Raw genomic sequence first — 14,931 nt, forward strand, 5'->3', positions numbered from 1 at the left:
CATCTTAGAAGCCAATCATGTTGGAATCCTGAAAATCTGAAAGGCATCACAACGTATATGGAGGAGAGGCACACAAGAAAAGGAGGCCAATTATCAACACACCTTTCAGCTTGACAGACATCTCCTGTGAGCAGCCTGTTCTTAATACATTCCATGGTGAAGTTGTGAAGGACTGTCCAAGGTACCAGCTAGTATCACCTAAAAAGATGGAAAAGGTTTTTTTCAATAGAAAATTACTCTCACAGTTTTTATTTATTTATTTGTTTATTTATTTGCAATACTGTTCAACACAACACATTTTTAAAGGTGTGTCAAGCACACCTGCAGAAATAAGGAAAGCACTGAAAAAAAGACAGTTGTCTTGATTTGGCTTATGCATGAATTCATGCCACACGATTGGTTTATTAAATGGCCATGTTACAACAAAAATGGTTTCCCACAGCTTCTAGGTTCCATAATTTAGGAGATAAATATACATTTAAAATGTTTTACATACATTGTATATGCATGGTACAAAATGATAACTCCTATAGTACTGTAAGTACACTCATTTATCAATCCATTTCAGGGTGGCAACAGTCACTCGTTGATGTGATGGTTGCCATTCTTTGTACTTTCGTGGCCTCAATACATTACACACAGCCACAAATATTTATTCAGTCATTTGACTTTCAAAACACTTCAATCCACTACATTGGGCAAAACACTGCAAACAATCATAACCAGGCTGTCAATTCATCCCTGGGCCAAGCCAATCATATTGAGTCAATTAACAGTTACTTCATTTGAATATCTAGTCATATTATGTTTTGTTAAGGAAATCACTGGTAAAGAACTCCATGTGCCTCACAACACAGACGGTAATAATCAAACCCTCTCTATATACTGGCTCACAAAAGATATTAATAGAAAAAACAAAAAATGAGTAGAAGATGTATAGTTAAGGAACAGGCGAAAGTCAAAACAGTAAGTTAAATAAGATTTTTTGTCCAACTACTTTTCAAATATAGTCCTTACAGAATCCAAACCAGAGCAACGCCAGAGATAGTCCTCCACTATCCCTCCAGTATACTGTTTTGTTACCATTAAAATCTCCATTCAGGTCACTAGTCCCACCATGCCGTCCTTTACAACATTTAATAAGTAAATCAAAAATGAAACTACATCAACATGTTGTGACATCACATTATTACAAATGAATGAATCTATCCAGTATTTCTGTTTCAAAATATTTAAAATTCATTCTTCAATACATATTGTTGCATTCTATCATTTAAAGATATGTGGGCCATTTAACCTTCCATCCTCCTATTCATTTTCTAAACTCAATCCAAATTTAGGCTCAAAAACTATCATGAAAATATCTGGAACAAAGCAGGAACTAATGGTGGATTGGGGAACCAGTCCACTGCAAGGCTATAAAGTGAAAGAATTATATAATCTACAGTAAATCCATTACAAAACCAATAAATATGTTAGACGAAATATTGCAAAATGCATTCCTTTTGTTATTGAATACTTTATCATCATAGAGCCCTGTATGACTGTTAAAGGAGGGTCATAACAATGAAATTGGTTGTCTTACCAATTTGAACCTTTAAAATGCTGTTAGCATCAAGACCAAGTGGAATTTCGGCACTGGCATTTAGGAAAGCGCCATTCTCTTTCCAAGTGTTGGTCAGCAGGTGAAAGTGATTTGTAACAGTTTGGCACAAGCTTTTAGCAATGTCATCCCATCCAGTATGTTTACGGACAGTCAAAACGCCAACTGCTGTGCCGTCTCTGTCGTCAACAACATCGTCAGAGCAGATTTGCTGGCTTGGATTCTGAGAGATCTGTAAAATCACCTTAAATGCATCTGTAGGGATGGGAAAAAGTGGTTAGTTCTAAATACCCCAGACGATGTACAAAAAAGAAACCAACATCATTTTGCACTTCTCCATACTGTATACATAAATAGAAGTGGATAATTCTGAGTCTGGCTGCTCAATACAAATGAGCAGTCTTTTCATTATAGCCTGTATAAATTGTAGGTCACTTTCAGGCACCTTTCATAACATAGAGCACAAACCTCACTATGCACACTTTCTTCTTTAATTTTGCAAAAAAATGGGAACACATTGATTATGCAACAAGAGAATGAGAATGGCATAAAGAATATGATTGTAAAATTATCTGAAATTAATCTGTAGAGATTGGAAAAAAATTATTAGTTTTAAATAATCCATCTGATGCACACCATAATTGCAATTCCCCTTTTCTCTGAGTGTTGTGTTTAAGTCAACTCAGTGTAAATGGGCATCCTACTTGAGAACTGGAAGGTGCGACTTTTTTAGTTTAATAAACTTTAGACATACTTGAAATGGCACTGAAACTAGAAGCAATATGCAAAGCACAAACATTTGGACTTAATCTTGCTAACTAACTGTGGGATTGTGGGCAAGTAAGTTAACCTGCCAGTTGTTTAGTTCCAGAGCAAGTTTGGAAACTATCCTTCTGTGTAGGACAATAAAATGTGGATTTTATTTTGTGTAGTTTCTAGTATACACCCAGATATCCATGCACAGCCAGTGATGACACAGCAGATTTAGGCTTATAGAACGGAGTAATGAAGGAATGTAACATACATAAAAGCACAGAAGTGAGGCCACATTGACCTTGTAACAGGTTAACAATGAAAACAACCGCTCACTGAAACAGAATGGTCAGCAAACACCCTATAAAATACAGTAATATAACATTCTCAATCATTTCAGGGTCACTGGGGTTGAAGCCTACCCTAGCAGCACTGGGTGCAAGACAGAAGCCAACTCTGGAGAGTGTGTGAGTTAGTCGCCTGGCACAGTCACATGCACATGCAAAGTCTGAGGGGGCCAATTCAGTATTAGTAATTGACCTGACCCGCACATCTCTGGCACATACTTGGAGAAAAGATGCAAACTCCATGCAGGCAACCATGCTGTTTTTAAATCAATGTCCAGAGAATACTTCTCATATTCTCAGACATAGTTAAGGAAATAGCACAGTATTGTACCAGCAGAGGATGCCTAAATGAACTGTTTATTCAATCACAATTTCATTGGGAATTTAAACAAAAGAAAAGACATCCTTCCTAACTACTAGCTACAGCCACACTGTGGCTAGTGTGATCAGGAATGCTAAGGTTCCACCTTTGGAACTCTTGGACTTCTAGAATCTCCACAAAGTGCTTAACGATGGTTATATATGAAGTCGGAATAAATTATTGACAGCCAGCTGCAATTGTGAGTTCTGATAAATGTTTTATTAAGCATGTGCTTGCATTTTTTGTGTGCTTCTAAATGTCTGTAGATGCTTTGGAGGGCACGGCAGCCTACTAAGTCAGTGAATTAACACAAAGCTAGACAAGTAGACTGGTGTACTGTGTGAGCTCTGAATTTCTGTTGCAAACTAAAATTCACAAGCATCAGCTTACTGCAAGAAATAGTAAAGTTACACAAAATGAACTTATAACATTGATATTGATTCCATTTGAAACAGAGCAAGTCACTAATGAGGCACTCAATCCCCTAATGCTGTGTCCACTTTCCCTGTACTGGACATCGTAAGACCATGAATGTCCTAACACATATTATGTCATCCTTCTCTTACATTACAACAAGCACAATGAAGCTTGGTTACATTATTAAATAAAATATGTATGAAAAAGGCAGCTCTGTATCAGTTTAAGTTTAGCCTGCATGGTTTAGCTTAGCCAAAATGTAAGAAAAGGTAAATTTTCAGTTTTTGATACAAAATGAAAATTAAACTGGTAATGTAAAACAAAACCTTTTCATGCTGACACACACAAGAAAACTAAATAAATACTGAATGTACAAACTTCACAAACCTATTGTAACATTAAGGAATCACGTAATTTATCATTGCTCTTATTTATTATAGAATATAATATTAAATATTTATGACTAGACCGGTATTCAAGATGACTTTCACTTGCATACACTTAGTATTCTCTGTTATAGTTTTTACTGGGAAATGCATTTTTCTGCTCAATCAATGCCACTACAGAGCACTGTGCATAAAAACATAAAAAGCTGAAAGTATAAACAAAAATAACATGAAAAATTAGACAAAGAAAAAGATTGATATTAAATGTTAACTGAATGTCAGTATCAAGAAAATATGAAGATGTATATCTTGCTAATAAAAATAATATTGTAATGTATACAAATCAAAAACAGCATCTATACTGTTAAACAGCCTTTAATTATTTCCTTAGAATGGATGATGATATTAAATTAAAATAACCCAATATATACTTACAAAGGTTTTCTAGAAGGTGCTTACAGTCATCGGTAGCCACGTCGTGGACTGTTCGATTACAGTTATCTCTCTTTTCGACATCTAGGTCACTGTGGCTACACAAGACTTCCAGGCAATCCTAAAAATCCAAGCACTTCCTGTTAAAGCACTTATGGAATCCCAAAGAGCCTGCTGGCTCTTCATCTGTTCAAAAAGCTTGCTTTCATTGTTGCTTACTTATTGACAGCTCGTTATTTATAAATGACATTTTATAATGTGCTGGAAGCTCAAAAGCATTACAAAAAAGACTTTTCATGCCAGTGCTTTACTTATCTTCCAATACTGATTTTGAAATGTGGCAATTGAAAGTATTCTCCTACTGGAATAAGACCCCTTGAACCTTTTAAACAGCATGCTATAAAGATCACAACAAAGCAATCAAAAATGACTCCATGGAGAGTTTCATTAAGCAACTTCAGTTTCTTCACTTTATTCATTGCAAACAGTTCTCAAAGTTATTAAAAACAAAATTCATATCAGCATCTTTTAAGTACTGTATGAAGAAATCCTTCTGGCTACATGGCACAATAAAAATGTCTCAGAGATCATGGTGGAAGATGGACAACATAACCAGACTGTGCTGTTGCTGACTCCAAAACTCTGCATTAGTTACAGGGCTGACTTTTAATCATCTTCTACTTGACAGATTTATACTACATTTACAGTATATGAAAGTGTTCACTTGAAAATTTTTCTAATTTACAAAGCTCTTGGTATCCTCAGATCTGTTAGATGGCTGAGACAGATGCTGTGACAAAGTATTAACTAGATTTATGTTTGCTTAAAACCTCTTTACTTATGACAATTCATTTTGTAAACTTGGCCTGAAACACTTGTTCCTAAACAACACCCCAAATCAATGTTTATGATTATGTTGAGAACTTTTGTAACTTTCATTTGTGAAAAGCATCTACTAAGTGAGTAAATGTAAAGTCTCACTATGCGACTCATCATCAGCGCACATTCACTGTTGTTGCTTGCTGGCTTTGCAATGACGTTTTCATTTTTGTTTCATCTATTCAAAGCATCCCGGTGCATTTTATCTTACATTGCACTCCATTTTTGTTTGCCTTGTAGAGCACGCTGTGATGATTATCTGTATGTAAAGTGCACGTTCTGCTAATAATGACTACATTAGATCAATACAAATTGGGTAACTGACATAATTTGCAAAAGCACTTTAAAGAACTCATATTGGTTTTGGAAACAATGATAATGTCCATTTAGTAATTTTGGTTTTACAATACCACCTTTAATTTAAAGGGTAAGCTTCCTGTTGGGAACTTGGTGCTTGTGTTTGCACAGTGGAGGACCAAGTGTTACTGCACTAAATGCTAATCCTGCTAAAGTGTTACCTCAATGAGCTTATAGTGTGGCATAGTGTCAAGGAACTGGACACTAAATTACAAGGCAGCTAGTTCAGTTGTCACCACTGACTCACCATGAGGCCCAACACAGGTCACATAACTGTTCTGGTGCTCAAACTGTTAATAATTATACTGCATCTTAAACTTGAATGTTGCTTGGGTAACGTCTCAATTGTAGTAGCTACTTATGATGGTGACATGCTAATGCTCATGTCCAAGTGTTTGGTTAAATTTAAAACAAACAATTTGTGTGCCTCAGTTATTTAGGGGGATGATCAATATGTAGACAACTATTGCTTTTTTTTTTGACACCTTAATTTTTTTTTGGTTTTGTCAATAGATTAGGATAGTCTTTCTAGGTCAGGCACCATAATGCTTTTTCAACTGCTCTTTGAGAAACTCCATCTGGCTCTTTAATTTTTTAATTAATTTACTAAAATCTGTACATCTCTTAACACAATTAAGTGTACATATTCTGCATCATACATCAAGGCACTTATATCTCACATAAAAACAATGCTATTTTGACACACTTGTAGGTAACAGAATGAGCTGAGGTAAGAGAATTAGCAAACAAAAGGTTGTGGGCTTAATCTTTTTAAAATAAAAAAATGTCCCATTCCTACCTATTGGCAACAGCATTGCCACCTGGAGAACTGGACAACTGTCCCCACCTCTAAAAGGGCAACTTTTTCATCTTCTGAACCTTGACTGTTTTTTATGGTTAATTAATAAATAGTTCCCTGAATTAAAAATAAGTGGATTTGAGTAGCCAATTATCATTATCATCTTACCATTTCATGCACATACAAAAATGTGGCTGCTTCAATTCCCACCATGAATGAACCTAAGAAATCACTTCACCGGCCTGGGCTTCAGATGTCAAAAAACAATTGCAGTACAAATTGATCTTGTGAGTCGCTTTGGATAGAGATGTTGGCCAAATGTACAATAATAACAATAGTAGCAATACAATGCAAAGCAACAGTTATGGGGTCAAATGAGAAAAAGAAAGAAAAACATAGAGAAAAAACATTTTGTTAGACAGGGACATTGCTCTGGAGCTGACATAACAGATGGAGTTCAAGCACAGGGTCTGCTATAATCCGGCTCAGTTTTCTCTTTAAATATCTTTTATCTGCTCCAATGATAACACCGTGAAAATGAATACAGCACACAACAGACCTTGATGACCATGACGATTAGATCTTAATCCAAGTCATTAATCCTAAAACATGGCCATTATAAATAATATTATTTCTGTTATGTTTTGGTTTTATTCTGTACTTAGGAAAAAAGTAGTTGGGGAAAAAAAATGCAGTTAAAGGATTTTACATTTTTATGAAACACTGGACTTGTAAAACATTATTCTGCTGTGTAATATGAGATTAAAATACCATTACAGAAATGACAAACAAAAATTATATATTTTTATTAATTTTTTTAACAATCAAAAAACATTCAAACAGCCAACATTAAAACAGTTGATTGTGTAACCTCTGAAAGAGCAATAACTTTAATAAGATTAGCTTTAAATGTTCACAAGCTGTGATAGCTGGGCTTTCTTGAACCTCTACGTGGTTTTGATCTGGCATGCTACAACCTTCACTTTCATCTTTAAGTTTTGGAGAGAATAACTCATGTCTGGATTAGAATCCTCAGTCATGGAGTGGAATTCATGGCAGATTCAAAGACAATTCATTCCAGAGGTAACAAAATACACAAAACAGCCAAAACTTTGTAAACTAATACAATTTTTGGAGCCTGGTGTGAAGTTCTACTCCTTTATAGCTGTATTTTGTTACCAGCGTTATGGTCAAATAAGTACAATACTTAATTTTCATCCAGGTTATTAATCTATTCAAATGTCATTTCACATACTGCTAAATGTTGTAATGTTTCTGTTGGACAGAAGGGATTTCCTACTGGTGGTTCTTTCATGATAGCAACTCATAGTTATTCTATTCCTCATGCTGGACTGGTGAACTCTCGTTTAATATAGCAAAATGCAATTCTTTAAGATAAGGATTTTTTCAGACATCTTTGGGACAGCTAGGTGTGTCACATGATCAGATCATGAAGGAAATTTAGTTAGATGGCCACTCCAAATATTTCTGAAATATTACAGTATGTAGTTTTTAAACATGGAATAATGGACTTCACATTTTGTGAACTATCTTTTTGACCCTAAAAAACTGATTAACAGCAGCATTTTTGAAAGAATATTCACAAGTTTATTTTAGAATATTAAAACAGTTTGGGCGAAAACAGGCCACTGAGCCCAATAAGCTTTCCTTACCCTATTTTCCAGAATCACATTTATTCAAGATTTTAATGTCCGTAAAGTCCTACTCTTTACCACATTACTTTCATAACTTATTTCACGTGTCTATGGTTTTTTGCGTAAAGAAAAACTTTCTAATGTTTGTGCGAAATGTAACTTTAGCAAGTTGTCAACTGTGCCCACATGTTCTTGATGAATTCTTTTTAAAATAACACTGTACTAATTCCTGTCATAATTTTATACTTTATGTCTCCTCTTTATCTTCTTTTTTTTAACACAAAAAGGCTCAGCTCTTTTAATCTCTCCTCATAACATCTTCTGCAGCCCTGGAATCAGCCTAGTTGCTCTTCTCTGGACTTCTTCCAGAGCTGCTATGTTGTTTTTATAGCCTGGAGACCAAAAATGAAAACAGTACTGTAGATGCACCAGTACATCATAAAGCTTGAGCAGAAATTCCTTGGACTTGTACTCCACACATCACGCTATGTAATCTAACATTCTGTTAGTCTCTTAATGGCTTCTGAACACTGCCTGGAAGTTGATAGTGACTCCTATGACTATGACTAAAAGATCCCTTTCATAAGGTGTACTTTCATGTTTCATACCTTCATTTTTATATTCATACCTAACATTTTTACTTCTTTTGTCTATTACTTTACATTTACCTACATTACATTTCATCTGCCACAAATCTGCCCTATATGTCTATATGTCTATATGCTGTCCAAGCTCCCTGAGTAATTACTTTGATACATGCCTAATTAATTTATATGCTTAAGAACAAACTTGTTTTAAATAGGCCCATGGAATCACTTCATAATACAAGAATTGTTTGCATAAGCCCTTATTCGCCTGTTTCTAATTACTCTCTTAACTGAAGTTATACACATAACTACAGTAATGTTTTTTGTTTTTATTACATGGAGAATGGTAAAATAATATTTCTGGTGGGTAAGTATACTTGTGATAAAACATTAGCTGATGACAAGTACAGTATATTTAAGTATTTTATAATATATTTTCACTCTTAAGGAGGTGCACTCTGTTTTCCTCTACATTTTAAGAAGCTTTTAAAACTTATGAGCATATTAACTTCAGCTATGCGGCCCTGACCAGGAGTGTCTCCTGCCTCCCGTCCTCTGGTCCAAATGACTCTGCCTTCCAATTAATAATAGAGTCAATATTAAAACCATTCTTCTCACATTTCATTCAGCCCATGCTAATCTTACAGAAAACATTAATGCCTACACTCCAGCATGTACACATTGATCTTAATATGCTGGCATACATACAATTACTAGGATAAATAAAATTAGAGTAGGAGACACAGCCTTTAGATATAGGAATCCAAGCTCTAGTACAATCCAACTACACATATTTGAGAAGACCCACTGACTTAAGTGTTTTAATCGAGACTCACGACTTCACTTGTTAGAGCTGCTGCTGTGACTGTTCACACCCCTTTCTTATATCACCTTATAATTAACTGTAGTAATTGTTTTGATTACTGCTTTCTCATCTTCCTTCTCTGCATGGCATCAGTTCTCGCACTTGATCTGACTTGAAGAAGATGCACCGTCACAAATGATTATTGATTGACTTATTTTAAGCTGTCTTCTAAGCAAATTAAAATGTTATTGTTTGCCTATGGAGTAATGTGACTCAATTAGGACAGCTGGGATATGGATTTAAAAACACCATCTTGTATATATAAACGGTATACAGTACATAATGTATAGTAAGGTTCACTCCTTGTGAAGACAACAGAAAGCAACATGTTATGAGGAAATCTCTGCATTCCCTCATGTACAAGCCCCTCTGAGATTGCAAGGACCTGCAGACACTGTTTGATTTTGAGTAATTGGTCTACACACAGAAAGGACCATAGTCTAGAAGTGATTAAGAGAAAGCCAGAGGTGACCCCTGAAACAAAGTCTGAGGTTTAAAAGGAGCTTCTGGCCATAAGGATGGTGAACTTTGATATTATTTGGGTGTACTGTAGGTAAACTGACAGAACAGGCAGACTGGCATTTTTGCAATAAACATGGCTAATTCTAAAATGAAAATACTGTTTTTCAAATAACTTCAGCTCACTGCAGTGAAGATACATGGGTTTACTGAAATCTGATGTGGCTATTTGAATATATCAGCTTTATTTCCAATCAGCCTGGCTCACTACCAATACCTCCGCACTTTGCAATGTGATTTTAGGATGATATACTGTATATGCTGTAAATGAGGGAGGCTGAAAGTGTAAATCAGGATCCCCATCTTAAATCTTTTGAAAACAACATAAACCTACTCTTTGACTATACTCTATAAATACATTTCTTTTAGTTTTGGTATATTTGTAATTATTTCAAAATGCAGTGGGTGCTTCAGGTGCTGTTTGCTTAACAAGAATATACTGAATTTAACTGAAACGACCAAAAATGAATAGTGCATAAGTAAAGAGATGTTACAAGTAATGAATGGTATTCTAGGAAACCTTTTTTACTGTTTAAACAGGCATGGTGCTACCATGGTTAGTGCTGCTGCACTATAGCTACTAGAAACTGGATTGTATCCTAGTTACTTTTTTTTGCAGTTTATGCATAACCTCCACTGAAGTATTCTGTTGTTTTGTTTCCCATAGAGGTTGATTGGAAATGTAATGTCTTCCAGAGTCTCTTTAGAAAGAAAGGTGAACTGAAAGTGCTTCCTGCCAGATTGGAGTGGTGCAGAAAGGACTTCCAGGATTACCATTTTATGGACCCCCACCTTCTCAGTCAGATGTTGCATGGAGTCAAAAGAGGAACAGAAGCAAGGACTCACCTGGAGAGGAGGAGGAGGGGGACAGCTGGTAAAAGAAGGTTGAGAAGTAGGAAGGACTATGGATGATTTAGAATATAGTAGTTATTTCAGCTGCGGTGGGCTGGTGCCCTGCCCGGGCTTTGTTTCCCGCCTTGCGCCCTGAGTTGGCTGGGATTGGCTCCAGCAGACCCCCATGACCCTGTAGTTAGGATATAGTGGGTTGGATAATGGATGGATGGATAATAGATGGATATATATTTCAGTAGAATTTAGTGAGGCCTAGAAGAGCATAATATTTGTTTGTAGTGTTAGTTTCATCTTTCCTTGAAACACTCCCTTGTAATATTTTTAACATTTTCTAAGCCTGCTTAAACCTGATCAGGGTCACAGGGTAGCTGGAGCCTATCCTAACAAGCAAGAACAATCCCCTGGACAGGTGCCAGTCCAGAGCAGGGTAAACACATACCACACATACACATTGGGGCTAATTTACCATCACTAATCCACCAGTCCAGTCTTTGGACTGTGTGAGCAAACCAGAGCACCCACAGAAAATCCAGTCAGACATGGGCAGGACATGTAAACTCTCCTTACTGTAAGGCAGAAGCGCCCACTTCTATTACAGTTTACGTTTAATAAATACTCTTTTTAGCCTTTTATAGAGCTTTACTGGAGTCCAATTGGGTTTAGAGTCAATCTCAAGCACTCCCATCTGGTAACACAAGCTAGGAAATGGATGGATAGGTGAAAGGAGAATATGCCATTGCCAGAAGCTCATCTGTTTCAGATGACACCCACCTATACTTAAATATTTACTCAGGGAAGTAGCAGCAGTTGGCAATTCATGTATCTTAAATGGTTTCAAGATGACGACTGGTGTGCAAACTAAATATGAACAAGTTAACTCATTTTTTACAAAACCGAAGGGCTTTCAATATTTAAAAAGTAAACTAGTTTATATATTTATAGATCTACACTCTTGAGGGGAAAGCAAATGATGCTTTCCCTGGGAAAATCAGGTCAACCTGCACGCCAGTGTTCCACTTGAAAGATCACCCTCCCTTAATGATCGCCTACAAATAACTTGAGTGACAGTTTCACCTTGGTGCAATCTTTTGTTCTACACAGATTTTATACATTTCATTTAATGAGAGTGAATACTTAATATCTCAGAGGAAAATCTCATGTGAAATTGAAGTGGCTGACATGTGAAACTTTAATGAAATCTTCTTCAGATTTGCAACTAATTAATTATTTATCTGCATATGAAATAAAAGGCTGCATTACAAGAAATGGGATTAATACATGAATTGCACACAATGCAAAATATCTGGAATGATTCTGGAAGATTTTTACATTTATATGCGCAAACCATTTAGTTACTGTCTCCATTTTAATATGCTGTGAATAGCTTCATTTTTTGCATAATTAACATTTGGCCTAGATTAACTAGTTCTAGTGATTATAAAAGTGAATATTGTATTAGAAAATAAACATAAAACACAAACATTTCCCCAAAATTATCTCAAAATCTGCAAAATATTGCAATGTATGGGTTCTGTAACATTACTCCTTTTTATTGACCATCTTATTAAAAACTGGTATTGCTATCCTCTAAATAAATATAGGTTACCAACCTTAAAGCCTTTTGATGCAGCAATGTGTGCAGCTGTCCACCCCTGGTTGTCTGAATGGTTGATGAGATCAGCAAATACAAGTTGGCTTCCCTCAAAGCTTGGAGTCTTAATTTTGGAGGAGTTCACATAGTCAAAAGCAGTCACATTTTCAGTCTCATTGTCAATAGTCATATCACTGTGTACGTCATAGTACATTAGAAGCTTCATGCTGCTAATGTGGCCGGAGTTAACAGCTGCATGAAGTGGTGTTGATCCATTCTAAATAAATAATAAAGAAAAACCATAAAAGTTAAAAATAAAATATTATTTATACAGACATGTTATTACTATGATGCTGTATGCAGTTATACTGCCCTAGAAATTCATGAACCTGGGTTTGATTGTGCACTTATTTTCAGTCACATCCATTCCTAGTGCACGGGTTGCCTCCCACATCCCAAAGATGAACAGGTTAAGTCAATGAATGACACTGGTAGGGGTAAGGATGGGCACTGCAGGTGCAGAAATGCGGTCTATCCTGGACTGGGTAAAACAGGTCACCAGAAAACTACAGAACATCACCAGTTCCCCAAAATTAAAATCAATATAACAGTAAACAGTATAACAGAGTTTTACCCTCTAACTTTCTCTCTTTCTTTCCTAGGTGACGAAGCGGAAGCGGAAGTAGAAGCAGACAATGGCTGACAGTGAGATGAATCGCGTTGCCGTCATTGTCGAGGAACTCCAGGCACTCGACAAACAGATTCAGAAACTCCTGTCCAGACGAAGGTACCTCAGAGACTTGAAGACTCGGCTGCTGGACAAACCACACCAAACAACTGAAGTCGGCGTAACATTAACCCCACCTCGTGCCGCTCAAGTCCAAGGGCAAGTAAGCTTCAGCCCCGCCTCGTAGGAACAACGACAACGCTGATGAAGACCTCGACGGGTTTCAGCTTTGCAGGCGGGGGTTCAAGGCTAGAACACCTCCAGCGGCACAGGCGAGCATTCAAATCCAGAACCGATTCGACCCTCTCCGCGTCCCCAGTCTGCCTTCAACCCGGGTGATGTAATCGTGGTAGGTGATTCGATTGTACGAAACCTGAATATCACGTGCCCTAATCAAAAATCCTTTGTTTCTTGTTTTCCCGGTGCTCGAGTTCGAGATGTGATGAGGCGGGCGCCGACCTTCTACCAGAAGCACAAGAGGGCAATTGGATCCATCATTCTACATGCCGCGTAAACGACATAAGGCACCGAGAGTCAGAGGTTCTCAAGGCTGACTTCGCAGCACTAGTTGAAGACACGAAGGAGAGGACCCCATCCGCAAAAATCTTCATCTCGGGTCCACTACCTCTCGTCAGACGATCGCATGAATACTACAGTCGTCTGCTGGGTTTAAACAACTGGCTGAGAGGCTTCTGCGAGAATCAAGACATCGGGTTTATAGACAACTGGGATCTTTTTGGGAAAGGCCGCTTCTTCAAGCGGGATGGACTGCATCCGAATAGATTTGGCGCCCGGGTCCTCTCCGAAAACATCGCTAAGGTAATTCGTCTATCTTGACTGTCTACTTCTACTGTTAACCCCTTACGTAATGCTACTGCTTTGATAGGACATAATGGCTTAACAGAGTCTTCCGTTAAAGTGCACATCATTAATAATCTAATAACAAATCTTAATGCACGTAAAAAATCTAGGCAGTGCGGCAAAACACCAATAATTTAATTGAAATTACTACTTCAGATCAACACTGCATTAAGACTATAAAAACGGATTGTAGATTACATAAAAAGTACACACAGAGCGTTAACAAAAATAACTTAATTTTTGTTCCGATTACCAATAACACGCATAAAATTCAGCTCTGCCCTTCAGAAACATTAAATATGGCACTATTAAATGTTAGAGCTTTAACTAACAAGACATTTTTTATAAACGATCTTATTAGTGATAGAAACATTGATTTTATTGCGCTAAATGAAACATGGCTTAATTCAAATGGGGCGGCAGTTTTAATCGAATCTGCGCCCGGATTACAGTTTTACTCGGCAGACCGCCAGGGAAAAAGGGGCGGATTGGCAAACATTTACTCAAGCGATTAAAATGTAAAGATGTTAGTTTTGGTAAATTTAAGTCCTTTGAGTATCTCGCCGTTGTTATTCATGGAGATTCTCACGTTCTCGTATTATCCGTGTATAGACCTCCTAAATATAACGCGTCTTTCCTTGAGGAATTCTCTGACTTAATGTCAATTTTAGTTACAAACTATGACGCACTCTTAATAGTCGGTGACTTTAACTTTCATGTCGACAATCAGTGTGACCAAAAGGTAAAGGAATTCATGAACCTCCTGGACTCTTTTGATTTGAGGCAGCTCGTAAATCAGCCTACACATAAAGCAGGTCATACGTTAGACTTAGTGATTACTAAAGGACTTAAAGTTGATATAAAGCAGGTCATTGATATCGGTCTATCAGACCATTTCCTTCTACTATTTAATATAGAAATAAAGATAGAAAACGCTCAT

The 14,931-nt window shown here is 36.8% G+C and overlaps 1 protein-coding gene across 1 annotated transcript in view; it reads right to left on the reverse strand.

Moving 5' to 3' along the window:
- The window catches only part of cttnbp2 (cortactin binding protein 2), a 247,184-nt gene that overhangs the window by 40,096 nt on the left and 192,157 nt on the right, over positions 1 to 14,931 (reverse strand). The window contains exons 8-11 of the mRNA XM_039761402.1: positions 12,423 to 12,680; positions 4,303 to 4,420; positions 1,586 to 1,858; positions 103 to 198 (exon numbers count right to left, since the gene is read on the reverse strand). Of these exons, the coding sequence (XP_039617336.1) occupies positions 103 to 198; positions 1,586 to 1,858; positions 4,303 to 4,420; positions 12,423 to 12,680 (745 nt within the window). The remainder of the gene's footprint in view (positions 1 to 102; positions 199 to 1,585; positions 1,859 to 4,302; positions 4,421 to 12,422; positions 12,681 to 14,931) is intronic.

Source organism: Polypterus senegalus, chromosome 8 (genome assembly GCF_016835505.1).
Source record: "Polypterus senegalus isolate Bchr_013 chromosome 8, ASM1683550v1, whole genome shotgun sequence".
In the NCBI taxonomy this organism is placed as follows: Eukaryota; Metazoa; Chordata; class Cladistia; order Polypteriformes; family Polypteridae; genus Polypterus; species Polypterus senegalus.